The sequence below is a fragment of the Gobio gobio genome, assembly GCF_949357685.1.
Source record: "Gobio gobio genome assembly, chromosome: 18".
NCBI classification, from domain to species: Eukaryota; Metazoa; Chordata; class Actinopteri; order Cypriniformes; family Gobionidae; genus Gobio; species Gobio gobio.
The window spans coordinates 3,850,358-3,865,236 of NC_137111.1; the positions used below are offsets into that span (position 1 = coordinate 3,850,358).

At 36.2% G+C, this 14,879-nt stretch overlaps 1 protein-coding gene across 2 annotated transcripts in view; it reads right to left on the reverse strand.

Moving 5' to 3' along the window:
* LOC307141688 (uncharacterized protein) overlaps positions 1 to 13,982 on the reverse strand; it is a 43,303-nt gene extending 29,321 nt beyond the window's left edge. Inside the window, exons 1-7 of one of the 2 annotated variants that reach the window (XM_079842076.1) lie at positions 13,667 to 13,982; positions 12,924 to 12,994; positions 8,153 to 8,268; positions 2,401 to 2,664; positions 2,174 to 2,313; positions 2,006 to 2,090; positions 1,772 to 1,928 (exon numbers count right to left, since the gene is read on the reverse strand). In XM_079842076.1, coding sequence (XP_079698202.1) covers positions 1,772 to 1,928; positions 2,006 to 2,090; positions 2,174 to 2,313; positions 2,401 to 2,664; positions 8,153 to 8,268; positions 12,924 to 12,990 — 829 coding nt within the window. In that variant the 5' untranslated portion in view covers positions 12,991 to 12,994; positions 13,667 to 13,982. The remainder of the gene's footprint in view (positions 1 to 1,771; positions 1,929 to 2,005; positions 2,091 to 2,173; positions 2,314 to 2,400; positions 2,665 to 8,152; positions 8,269 to 12,923; positions 12,995 to 13,666) is intronic. The other variant, XM_079842077.1, reaches the window with a different exon arrangement.
* Positions 13,983 to 14,879: the final 897 nt, after the last annotated feature.

Below are 14,879 nucleotides of genomic sequence, written 5' to 3' on the forward strand. Positions count from 1 at the left end.
ACCATGCCACGCTCAAAATTGCTTAAATCCCCTTTCTTTCCCATTCCGACATTCAGTGTGGAGTTCAGGAGATTGTCTTGACCAGGACCACACCCCTAAATGCATTGAAGCAACTCCCATGTGATTGGTTGATTAGATAACTGCATTAATGAGAAATTTAACAGGTGTTCCTAATAATCCTTTAGGTGAGTGTATATAGTTTCCTCTATTCTTCTCCCAGTTCAGCGGTCACAATGTATTTTGTGAGACGTGAATGAATTTACGTGATGTAAATCCGACTCTCTGAGGCGCAAACTAACATGGCGCCGCCCATCGCGCAGTATAGATCAACTAACACACATTCACTCACACACATTTGAAAATCTGAATATCAGAAATTTATGAATCAGAATATTTTGAATAAAAAATAAAAAGCTAAATAAACCTGATACAGCTGAGCTGTCATACAGCACTATTGTGGCAGCTGTGTGTCATGTGAGAAGCACGACGCGTCACCATGGAAACAATAAGGCGATGCGTTCAAAAATATTTAGCCAGAGAATATGGTCATATATGTGGATATTAGGGATGCAACAATACAGTTAGTCCACGGTTCAATACACATCTCGGTTTTTAACCACAGTTTTTGTGTTCGGTTCTGATGGCTTGTCACATACATTTTTTGTTATTCTATTCTAAGGCGACAGGAACAGCAAGAGGTTAAGGAGAAAAAAGACTAGTTTTTTATTGCAATACTCTTTCTTTATTTTACTTAAAAGAATTGAAAAACCTTACTTAAACTTAAAACTTTACTTTAAAAAAACCCTTGTACACATTCCTAGTGTATTGTATAATATAAAATAAATATATATAAAGATTTACACTGGCAGCTCAGAGCTGTACAGCAGCATTTAAGTATGAGATTGAATGAATAAATGTAAAAATAAAACACTACATAGACTTCAGTATAAAATATACATTATTCTTATTAAAGCTACTGTATTAGTTCTTCAGTCAAGAGCAGTGATGGATTTTCTCTTTGTCTTTTGTTGTTGTATTAACATTAAAGGGATATTTCACTCAAAACTGAAAATTCTGTCATCGAGAAAAGAATACAGGTTTGAAACAATATTAGAGTGACTTAATCTTAGAGTGAAATAATGACAATTTTATAGGTGAACTGTCCCTTTAAGGACCACGTGTTCACTGGCTGCGCTGCTGTCAGTTTAAGACCTCTACACATATAATATACAGACACGATTGCGATTTTACTTTCACTTTAGACATAACCGACTTTGTTTATGTTAACCTTGTGTGTGTTTGACAGTATTAACGCAGTAAGACGACTTAGTCCAGTAATCGCGTGTTTGACAGGCTTTTAGTGCGCGCGCTCTGAAAAGCGCATGTTAAAACCGCGCACGCGAATGAAACCGCCAAGGCTTTAAAACGCATGCAAATAATGAACTTTGATTGTGAATAACTCTAGTGTTCTGTGAGTATAACTCTACCACTAACGTGTGATGTGAATGTATGTCGTGTTGTTCAGTTTTGGGATGGAGGCAAATTATAGATTTTGTAGAAAAATAATTAATTAAATGCGAAACCGAAAAAAACGCAATTCACAAGCGCGTATTGAACCGTGAAAGCCGTACCGAACGGTTCAATATTATATTGAGAATTGTGGCATCCCTATTGGATATGTTGGGGACACTCTAGAACCAGAGTTGAGAACCACTGCTTTACTTACCAAAGGCACACATCATTTACTAAACAGATAGTTGATAGTTCAAACCTGGCATTGGAAAACTGGGATGGGAAGAGGAATTCTGGGATGGCTGTGGATGGCTGAGCTGTCTCTTGCCTCTAAGACGTTTCCTCACGTTGCGGAGTCTTTCTTCCAGATACCCGGTCGCAGGGTGGCGATAACGGCAAGGCGTATACCACACCTCCTGCAACAACACATATGCAGAAACCACGGTCATAATGAAGTGAGGACTGGTTCTCTTTATGTGTCAGCACAACTTACATATCCGAGTCCCTCATTGCTTTTCAGACAAGGAAACTGGGCCGTTATTGACAAAGCCATCTCCTTTTTGATCTCAGCTGTTGGGCTACACAAAGAAACAAGCACATGAATCGTTCATATAGGCCAGTTTATTCACTGGTCAAGTGATTTTATGATACTTCTACTCACTTTTCCCCGAACCTTTCCATCAAATGATAAACCAACAATCGCACCATCTGACATCGCTCCTTGAGGCTTAGGTGCCCGTCTGTGTCTAAAGATGTTATTAACGCTGATCCTCCAGAATTTATGAGTATTTCTCGTATATCCTGTGAGAAGTAGAACATTCAATTTGATCTTAAATATAATAAATAACTGCCCAAAATTCAAGGACAAGTCAAAAGACGTGCTATTACAAAGATTGAGTTGCTCGTGTGGAAGCTTTCCGCTACAGACGGGGTTGGAGTTGGTGGGTCATTCCTCAAAGGCGATTGAGTTGGACTTTGTGGGTCATTCCTCAAAGGCGATTGAGTTGGACTTTGTGGGTCATTCCTCAAAGGCGATTGAGTTGGACTTTGTGGGTCATTCCTCAAAGGCGATTGAGTTGGACTTTGTGGGTCATTCCTCAAAGGCGATTGACTGGGAGATGTTTGAGCGTAGGCAGGGATATAGCCCAGAGACTGTTTAAAAGAAAACAATAGTAAATATCAGACATTATCAGCAATGCAATGACAATGGTGTGTATATGTAATGAAGATTCTTCAATGCAGTTGTGCAGAATTGGTGTAAAACATGTGTATTTCCCTACCCTACTCTACCCATAGTGTCCAATGTATGAGAACATTTGGTTCACTGAAACTAAGTGCTTCCAAAACTTGGCCAGGAACAACAACACACACTATACACAGCAAACAGAACCGAACCGCGGCTCCAAAACCGTGATATGAACCGAACCGTGGCATAGGTGTATTGTTACACCCCTATCACCGGGTAATTGTTTGGGCTTTAGGTTTTTCCTGGAAGCATGCATGTGTGTTATATCTTCTTCTGCGTCCTCAGCTCCCTCATCAGCCCCAGAGTCATCTCTAGCTGTTCATGTATTCATGTTTCTGCTGGAATATGTTTATTGTTCCCATATATTACTATATGACCATAAGCAACTGAATGTTCTGTTTAGGCTTGTCACGATAGTCAATAAATAAATGACAAAAAAAAAATGATATAAGCAAGTTCTTTCTTCAGCTGAATCTTTGTGTGCTTCAAGTTCAATCTTTGTGTGCTAAAACGGCACATAAGTTCCTGTAGAGATAGCAATACATTTTCTCCTTTTTTTGCCAAATAAATGAAAAGCATGTCATCAATGTCTTCTCTTTTGCTGTATCAAAATCTCACCTAGCTTTCCTCAGAGATGGTCCCAATAATGTGCTTAAAGTCAAGTCAAATTCAGTTTGTGCATGATTACACGATATACATTTTTGTTTTTAATACTGTAAACTAAATTGTGGCTAATTAAGCTAAATATCATATGCTGAAGTACATTTCTGGAGTGTTAACTAGGGCTGTAATCAACCAAAGAAAATCTTGGTCGACTGAGGTCCTGAAATTTTAGACTAAAAATGTACTTGGTCTGCCTAAATGAATTATAAATAAACATAAAAAACTAGTAGGCTATTTGCAGTATATTAAATCGTTTTTGAGCAGATTATTTGGCACTGAAATGAGTCGAACACACGAGTCTTGCATCACGTGCACCTGTGCAATATCAGCCTATGATTTACCAAAATATATAATGTATATATAATGTATAATATGTTGTCAACTAGTGATATCATCACAAGAACTTTTGAGGAATATGCAACATAATTTAGACAATTGTTTTTGTCATATGTATTATAATAACTGATGATTTCAGCCGCTTTGTGCAGCTCGAACACAGGATCAGCTCAGCTTCACTGAGACACGAATAGACTTTTAACTTAAAGCTTTTACTCTTAAACATAAAATGCACGTCAACTTTAATAAAAAAAGGAATATTTATTAAACAAGCCAGATCAAGAGCAGAAACGAAATCAAGTGCATAACTGAAAAATAATGCATAGGCTCAAAACTAATACAAACAGTGGGCATCGCGCATTAGGCTACAAATAAATAATACTATAAATAAATTTGCAGTTTGCACGATAATAAAAGGGACGGGGCAACTCAAAGCAGACGAGTTAGCTGACTGTCTTTAGCTGATATGACATGTTTGTCGATGTGCAAACTGTGGCTTGCAAAATTTGCATTCGACTTTTTTCCCATTTTCTATTTTTAAAAAATGCTGCCACACTGCCGATGTCTTTGTTGACATGGTAGAAGAGACTGACTAGGAAAACGCTCTCACAATTAAATAAATAATATACAGCAAAGTAGCCTAACGTTACTTCAATCTGTCTCTTCTCCAGTGGGTTAGGCTAATCCAAAAGAAGAGAAAACAAGGGTTCTGAAGACAGACTGTTACCTGTGAAACAGCTGCTCTGAATACACCCACATTAGCAATTTGTGCTTTCCACCTGATGAAATTAACGCGAAAAAAATTCGACCAATCAGAATTTTGGTCGAGCCAGAACGTATCGACTACTAATCGACTAATCGACTGGGAGATCACAGCGCTAGTGTTAACGATTAAAAGAAAAAACAACAACAAGAACTGTACAGAACCGAAAACCGTAATCCTAAAACCGTGATACGAACCGTCAGTTTTGTGAACCGTGCCGCCCCTAATATGCACCTAAAACACAATAATCCGGTGCCGTTTTCATCCATTGCTTTTATTGTTTTTGGTATTTATTCAAGTAGGGATCAACCGATATGGATTTTTTAGTGCCGATGCCGATACCGATTTTTTTCCTCAGCCTTAGCCGATGAACGATACGGGCTGCCGATTATCTGGAGCCGATATTTGGAGCCGATACTGCTTTTGCTCCCTCAATTTACAACATAAAAATGACACAATGATCATGATGATAACAATTTAAAATTTACAATTTAAAAAAGGAACATTTATTGAACTAAAAAAACCTATATTTAACAAATAGTAAAAACAGGTGAGTTAGAACAAGAAAAAAAAAGAGTTCAGTGGTGAAAATAAACATTTAAAGCTACACTGTGTGATATTTTCCCCCATCTAGTGGTGAACTTGTATATGACCATCCAGTGAATATTAGTTTCTGTTCCTCTCAATTCCGATTTCGTTTTAACTCCTACGGTGGCCGATTTAGTCCAAGATTAAAGCTACACTGTGTGATATTTTCCCCCATCTAGCGGTGAAAAGGTATATGACCATCCAGTGAATATTAGTTTCTGTTCCTCTCAATTCCAATTTCGTTTCAACTCCTACGGTGGCCGATTTAGTCCAAGATTAACATGGCTTCCAGTTCGACCTCGTCCACATTGGACACGGTGCCTGTGGGATATTCTGTGCGCAGTGGGATGGTTGGAACTCAACTGGCCTAATTATTCGGCTAGAAAGAACTGCAGCTAATCCAGAGTGAACTTTGATGATAGTAATGTTTATTCAGTCAACCAATTGCAAGGCATAAACAGGTTTACGTGGATATGTACATAAATGTGGTTTCTGTGAGAGGACAAATAAGGATGGTAAATATACATACACAGTTAAGAACTGTATAACTATACTTATAAGTTACATTTGTATAATGTAACCATAAACCAGAGCTTATTGTACCATATATAGGCGCTAAATGCAGCTGCATTAAAAGGAGCGGAGCTGCCGCTGCTGCTGCTGCTGCTAACAAGCGGTGTCCGGTTACAAAAGTGTGTGCGCCGGTTTAACTCTGTTAACAGAGTTTAAAAAACTCTGCGCATGCACCAGACAAGTCTGAACAAGTTGACGCGCACATGCGCGAGACAGAGAATTTTGTACAGTGCCATCGAGTATTAAGACCGGTTAAAACGCGAAAGGCGAAGCTTGAATTTACGGGTATGTCCCTCTTTGGCTAATGTACTTTCAAGATGGAGGGTCAACATGGCGACCCGCATTCGAACCCTCACCCGTATGTGTTTTCAATGGCATATTATAAACTCACGAGAATACTTTATCACTTGAAAGAAGTAAATATACATTAATGAGCACATATATTTTTGAAAGAACTAAGTGTTTTTAGCTAAGAATAGACTAAAAAAGTTACACAGTGTAGCTTTAACATGGCTTCCAGTTCGCCCTCGTCCACATTCGTCACGGTGCCATCGAGTGTTAAAACGCCAAAGGTGAAGCTTGAATTTACGGGAATGTCCCTCTTTGGCTAATGTACTTTCAAGATGGAGGAGCAACATGGCGACCCGCATTCGAACCCTCACCCGTATGTGTTTACAATGGCATATTATAAACTTACGAGAATACTTTATTACTTGAAAGAAGTAAATATACATTAATGAGCACATTGTTGCACACAGTATCAACAAGCAAGCAGCATAATAAAGTGCTCACTGACTGTACTATACTTCATTTTACAACTATTTACAACCTAGTCATTTAATGGTTACACTCTAAAAAATGCTAAAAAGTTGGGTTGAATATGGACTAACCCAGCAATTGGGTTGTTTTGACCCAGCGGTTGGGTTAAATGTTTGCTTAAAGGGTTAGTTCACCCAAAAATGAAAATTCTGTCATTAATTCCTCACCCTCATGTCGTTCGACACCCGTCAGACCTCCGTTCATCTTCAGACACAAATGAAGATTTTTTAGTGTAAATCTGATGCTCTGAAAGGCCTCCATTGGCTCAACTTTACACTCTCAAGACCCTTAAAAGACACTAAAGACTAAAGTTACAAAATCCATCTCACTACAGCGGCTCTACAATAACTTTATGAATCGGCGACAATAGTTTTTGTGCGCAAAAAAACCCTAAATAACGACTTACATAGTGATGACGATTTCAAAACAAAGCTTGAAGCGAAGCTTCGAAGCGTTATGAATCACTGAGTCGATTCAGCAGTTTGAATCGCCAAATTTTAGCAGTTTGACACGCGATCCGAATCATCATTCGGCTCACTGATTCATAACGCTCTGAACCGCTGAATCGACTCACTGATTCATAACGCTTCGAAGCTTCATGATGCTTTGTTTTGAAATCGTCATCACTATATAAGTCGTTATTTAGGGTTTTTTTGCGCACAAAAACTATTGTCGCCGATTCATAAAGTTATTTTAAAACCACTGTAGTGAGATGGACTTTGTAACTTTAGTCTTTAGTGTCTTTTAAGGGTCTTGAGAGTGTAAAGTTGAGCCAATGGAGGCCTTTCAGAGCATCAGATTTACACTAAAATATCTTCATTTGTGTCTGAAGATGAACGGAGGTCTGACGGGTGTCCAACCACATGAGGCTCAGTCATTAATGGCAGAATTTTCATTTTTTGGTGAACTAACCCTTTAAAACAACCCAATTGATGGGTTAGTCCATTTTCAACCCAACTTGGGTTATTTTTAACCCAGCATTGTTTAGAGTGTAGGTGCACTTCACTGAATCTCTTGTAGAGCAACACCAGCGGTAATTCAGGAGAAAATCTCCCAATGCTCCACGTGAAACTTCAGTCTTTCCGCCTTTTACCATCGCGTCAATTCTCAGTTGATTTTGATTAATATGCGCGAGGGAGAGCGAGAGAGTTTGAAGACGGTGAGAGCTGCCCTGTGGACGCCTGTCTGGAAATAATGCAGGGGAAAAAATATCGGCCAACGCAGCAGCCTTATATCGGCCGATGCAGATACACATAAAAATATCGGCCCGATATATCGGTCTAACACTATATTCAAGTGCAGTTTTTGTTAACAGACTGAGAGTCCATTGCTTTTATTATTTTGTTCATTTATTGTGGATATTTAAAATGCTTTCCGTTTTCAGTGTTAAATAGTCTTTAGAAATAAAAGTTTACTGATCTTTGAAAAGGTGCGCATTATTATGCCATTATCATTATTTTAGATGAAAATGGTCTCAGAACGACAAGATTATCGTTTATCGCAATAATTTCTTGGCCAATTTATCGTCCAGCACAACTTGTTATCGTGACAGGCCTAGTTCTGTTACAGCCATTGTTACATTACCTGAAGTGTTAATGCCATCAAACTGGGAAAAGGTTAAAGCTATCATTGTTTAGTGAGTGTAATCTTACCTCCAAAAGCTCTGAATGATATTTCTTGAATTTAACCCTGAAACCAATTCTTGGAATGAGAGTTGCGATGCTGGCGTCATCCAGGAGCATAAAGCTCTCTCTGTCCACTCCTTCCTCTGGGTGAAGAAGAACAGAGAAAGAAACATCACACAAGTCTTTTATTTATCGATAATTTAAGAGTTAATGACGTGGCGTGTCAATTTTGGTGTGCAAAGCATATTCATAACATTAAAAATATATACATTTTTAAATAAACTACATTAAATGACTCGACTTCTTAATTACTCATGAGTATTCATTAATATTTTATAATATTTAACCCTTAATCGGCCCTTGGGCTCCAGCTGACCCCACTGGACTTTTCCTCCATTTTTAAAAAGTGTTCCCGTCATCTCAGGGCCATGAGACTCTGTGACTTTTCCTCAATAATCGATCTAAACATGCACAAAAAATCTGGGCTTGATTTGCTTGTTCTAAAGGTGTGTAAAATTTGTTTTACCGTTTAAGTCCCTCGGGGTCAGATTGACCCCACATTGAAAATGAATGGGAAAGTGTAAAAAAAAAACATTTTTTTCACTTTTTTTGTCAAAAAAATTTGAACTAAATCCAGTATAAATCTGAAAATTTCTACATTTATATCAAGGTCTGGTCCTAGAGCATAAACACAAAGTAGAACGAACTTTCTATCTCATACACACACAAACTCACACGTGTGTGACTGCAACAGAGAGTATTTTTTATTGAAATTGGCAAATAAAATCAACAAAACTGGCATAAATCTGAAAAAATTCCATACATAAATGAAAGACAAATACTAGAGCACAAATGCAACATGGAACAATCATGAGAAAGAGAGGGAAACGGGCAAATAAAAGAAAGATGAACGGCAGCTTAACTTCTGCATAACTTCCCTCTGGACCTCTAGTGGATAATGTGGTCATTGCACTCTCTCTCTCTCTCTTTCTCTTTAACTATAATTCCTAAAGTTTTTCCACAAACCTACAGATGGCGGTATTCTATCCCTAACACATAGAGCAATGTCCAAAAACTATTTATATTTAATTAAGATCATCATTCAAGTGATTTTTTCATAAAAAAATATTTTTTAATGAGACAATTTATGACATAGTTAAGTATTTGTGCAGTAAATAGGTAAAAAACTACCAAATACCCACAAAAACACAGCATAAATGTATAGTTGAGAAGTAAATAAAAAAAATGATATATAGTTTTCCATGTAAAAAATTTATATTTCCTTATGCAATCGCTCTGTAAAAGTTTGGGGTCTATCTGAGCCCGAGGGACTCAAACGTAAACCCTACTTGAGGGACGATTAAGGGTTAAGTAACTATTGGGTTCAAAAGTCTCAAAATATCATTCCGGGTTAAAATTCTGAATACAAAAATAAGACAAATAAGAATAAAAGCATTTAAAATCTGCTTTGGCATAATTGTATTGATGTTTTCATTGATACCTGATAATACTAAGATTATTTATTTATGACAGAAAGACTTTTGTCTCCAAATTGTGATTCCTGGATAACAGACATCAATGAACATTTTGGACAATAATGCATTTTGGTATGTCATGTGACATAATATTGTGTCAAAAAGAGGAGCATGAAGCCAGTAAGCGTCTCTTAAAATGCTGATATTTTGAGCTGGTGCACATTAGCAATATCATGTGTCCTTCTGATAACACTAATAAAACATTTATAATGTATTTACATTACAAAAAATATCTATTTGATGACCTTAAAGTGATGAGGGCTAAGTTGTGTTTTCCACAGTCAGTGCCTGATTATAAAGAAAACACATTGTTTTGTCATTCCAGGATTACACAAGCCCTCTGTCATCCGTTATCCAGAATGACAGATCTATAACAATATAGTGTTTAATTCATATTTGTAATATTTGTAGGCAGTTATTATGAGGGATGTGCGAGACTAGTGGATTAAACGATAGCGCTGATGCTAGTCCACTTGGAAAATACTAGTGCATTACAATAATTTTTATGTTTTGCTTTATATTTTCACAAAGGCTACGTTTAAATGATCATGTTAATGTTGCATCTTGAAATTAATATATTATTTTGAAAAGTGTGTGTATATATATATGGATGGTTTTTATGGTAATCCAGTAGGGCTGCAACAACTAATAGATAAAATCGATAATAATCGATCATGAAAAAAATCATCGACACCGATTCTCATTATCGATTAGTCGGTCTGCTCTCTGTACGTTGTAAAAATTGGTACAAAAGCTTCATTTTACAGGTTATATCCCCATCTGTAAATGCTACTAATTCACGTGAGTATTTACATTTTGCATGAAAGCGTGTCCTGACAGCTTTTAGGTTTAAAAGTCAGCATGTTTTCAAGTATTTTATGAGAGTAGTGACTGTAAAGCTATTGAATATAAGACGTTTCTTACAGCTTATTTAAAGGATTAAGAAATATGTTGTGTGTGTGTGTGTGTGTGTGTGTGTGTGTGTGTGTGTGTGTGTATTCCTGCAGAACATTCCTCTTATCTGCTAACACTGAGTTTGTGATTTTTCTTTAACATTATTTTAATGTAGCAATTTAAACTGTCCTTTTGCTTAGTAACTTTTGCACATCGTGTATAGCACCAACTTACCCTTATGCTGCGTTCACACCAAACGCGAATTGAGCGTCAGGCGCGAGTGATTTCAATGTTAAGTCAATGGAAAGGCGCGTTGACGCGCGTCTGGAGGTCCCGCGGCGCGGAAGGCGCCTTACGCGCGGCGCGAAGGACGCGAATCCGCTTCATTCGCGCGTCCAGTTCTTGTATTTTCAGCGTATTTTCAGTATTTTGAAGCGAATTCGCGTCTGACGCCCGAGTTGAAAAATTTGAACTTTGGCGTCAATTCGCGCCGCCTTAACCAATCAGGAGCCTGCTCGCTGCTGTTACGTGGTAAAGTTTTTGTTTTTGTTAAACATTTGTGTGGCTATTAATGCTTAATATATATGTTTAATGAAAATGAAAAGAGGCAGAGTGGTGTTTTATGACATATTTCTCCTGGAGTGCCTTGAACGCGCGTCAATTTCGCTTCCAGCGCTCGATTTCTACGCGCGTCCAATTCTCTGCTGACGCGCGAATGCATTCAATATGTACGCGCGTGAAACTAGACGCGGTAGACGCGATTTTGACGCTCAATTCGCGTTTGGTGTGAACGCAGCATTAGGAAAATTAACCGTGGTTTTATTATAGTAAAACCATGTTTTTTTGGCGTACTGATAACCATTTGTATAACCACACAAATACCATATAGTTAAACTATGGATTTGAAGCAAAGTCATGGTTAATTTGTGCTTACACCATATGGAATAACTACAATAACCCTGTTATATATGCATCATTTTTATAATTTTTGTTTGATATATTCACTATGTGTGTGTTCATAGCACTCACGTTTGTTTGAAGGACAGTATTGGGCAGGATGTGGAATAGTGTGTTTTATCAATAAAATATAAAAAGGGCTTTTTAATCGTTAGTTGCAGCCCTATAATCCAGTCCTTCTGTCTGCGATTTATTTAACCCATACTTGTGTGTTAGATCACACACTTCTGTTTTTGTTGAGTTATGGATAAAACAGGTCTTATTTACTTTATTGGAAAACATTTGTAAAAATTTTCCAGCTTTTTTTCCCCGATTTGTTTCGTATTTTTGAGTTATTATCGGTAGGGACGGGTCTCGAGAACCGGTTCCAAATGGCCCAGAACCGGTGATTCGATAAGAAACGCACATTTTCAATTCCTCTCATCGGTTCCTGTTTGCGCTGTGATTTTTAACCATTTGAGAGCAAAAAAGATGCACACACACACACACACACACACACACACACAGAATGGCTTCTCATAGTGAATGAATAGTGTGTGATAATGAACCGGTTCTCTTCCTCGTGTTTTTACAAAGCACAAATACACACAATTGTCGAAACTCTCTCGTAAACGCAGCCGGCTATGATTTTCTCAATGCGTCTCTATGATAACGTTAATCACACAACAAAAGACGAGAAAATTCACTCGCTGTTCTAGACAGAATCACTTTAGACTATATTTGTCGCGTATAGCCTATATTTTATTAATAAAGTGCAGTGTTATTATACATTTGATTACAGGTTCTGTACCTGAACATGTTTATTTCAATCCTATCTTTGTTCAATTGTATTTATTTGTGCAATTGCTAATTTGTTCTTTTTTTTAATTATTGAGTGTTTACTGGTCTTTAATAATGCTTGAAATTTATATCAAGCTTTAGTTTTTTTGTTGGTATTTTTAAACCATAAGCAAAAGTTGCTAGCCTGTTGATTTGTGTTCATGGTATTCAGCTACAAGGAAATGTTTTGCAATAATAGCCTAATAATAAATGTGAATGATATCTAAGGGTTTTTCTTTAACATATGGGAATCTAAATTAGGAATCGATAAAATTCAAACGTTAAAAATGAGCCCATGTGTATATGAAATCCCAAATTTGATTATATTAGTTGTGATTAAAATGTCGTTTTCCGAGCACTAAATGTTAGTTGAGCTCCAGTTATAGATATCAGTGGTAGAAATGTAATTCATTTGAAAAATTACCCAGAATGACATTCACATGGGGGAAAATGGTCTTGGAGACATTTGGGATAAAATACACAAGTCAACAAAATATATAATATATTTTAATCCAAAAATCGTACATATTGTGCCTTTAAAATGAGCAAAAAAGTTTAAATCTTTATCCGTCAATCCCCCTTAAATATCTTACCTTGAAATGTTTCGATAAGATGGCACAGGTTCCACTCTTCTAGCTTTTCCTTCACAAAGGAATCCATTTCTCTAAAACACAAACACACATTTAGTACATCACATAAATGCAAAACCTTATTAAGAATAATCACTATAATTATAGGCCATTCCATTACTCCTGTAACTCATTACTTTACATTTACATGCAGAATATATCAAAACTGTAGAGGCACGAACTCTTAAAACTCTGAAATAATATCATAAAATACTGATTTTATCGATCTACTTAGTTTATTGTATACATGCATTATTATTGATTATTAATGTTAAGCAATACATACCTAATAGTGTAATATAATTAAATCTGTTGCATTTCGGTTGTTTTATGGGAATACTAACTTTTTTATGTATTAAAAGCTATTACAATAATGAAAATATGACTTGTTTTTGGTGAGTTAACTTTATAAAGTAATAAATATCTCATAATGTAAAAATTATCCAGATTTTATTACATTTTAATAAAATTATTACATTATGAACATTTAATTACAATAATAATGTAATATTACATTAAGCGCAAGTACGTTAACATGCATTATTAAAGTTAATAAATACATGTCGCTAGTCTTTTGCTGCTAGCGAGCTAACTGAGATAGCTAGTGTTGATTTACAATCGATTGAGGACAAAACTGACTGTTAAAATGTAGTTTTGGAATATACAGTACACATTATTTAATGTTATAAGCGTTATACATGACTTACGTGTTATATTCATGTATAATGTTGACTGGCCGTTAAAATCGAACCGTCGACGCGGGAACAGAATTTAACCCAACAACTGGGTTATAACTATAAATAACCCAACACTGTAAAAATAACCCAGCAGTGACCCATATGTGTAACCCAATCGTTGGGGTTAAAAAAAACAGCACAACGTTTATTAATCAAAGCGCTATAAAGTAAATGAACTGGTAAATGTTGTGTCGTTCTGAAACCCTACAGTAATAAAGGAGCGCAGCGGCTTCTTCTTCGGCGGGTTTATCGGCGGCGCGCACACGAGCGCACACCGCCCCCTCCCGGGAGAGGAAGGCATTTCAGTCAGTCCTAGTTCGACATTTTGTCCTTATTATTTATTATTTAGTCACTCTTATTTTATTCAAACCTGAGTTTCTTTCTTCTGCTGAACACAAAAGAAAACATTTCGAAGAATGTTGGAGACTTCCATAGTATTATTTGTCCTACTATGGAAGTAAATTGGAGGACGAAACCTGCAAAAACAACAAATAAATAAACAAACAAATCAATAAATCCACAAAATTCGGAATATATATATAAAATATATAAATAAATACATAAATCAACATATTCCCGCATTAAATTCGATATATAAATAAATAAATAAACATATATTTAGTTTCTACTGGAACAATATCTTTAATAATGTAGATTGTTCACAAGTTTGGTCAAAAATCCCTCCTTACAAACAAGGTTAAGGAAATATCATTTAAATTAATTCATAGAGTTTATCCTACAAAATAATTCTACAAAAAAAATGTAAAATTGGTATCGATTTCTTTTTGTGAAGGCTGAGACACTTTCATCTTTTAAAAACGTGTGTTTAATAAACATGTGATTTTTGTGTTATTATATTAAAGAACGCTCTTTGTCAGTTTTATTATACATTTTATGTTATTTGTATGTAAATTTCACATTCATAAATGCAAGTTTACAAAAGGTATAGTCCTTGAAAAAGAGATTAAAATGTATATGTCGAAATCTAAAAACAGTAAAGCAGTTAAAAAGATGAATATATGCTCCTCCTTAAACATTTTACACAAAATAAGATCATTTTTCATTGTAATACAAATGTATGTGTAAACTGATATGTACCATCTTTATGTATTTATGTTGAGGCATGAGAAATGTGTTTGTTATACAGTGAGATATGGCTGTATATAAAAAAATGTGGATTAAT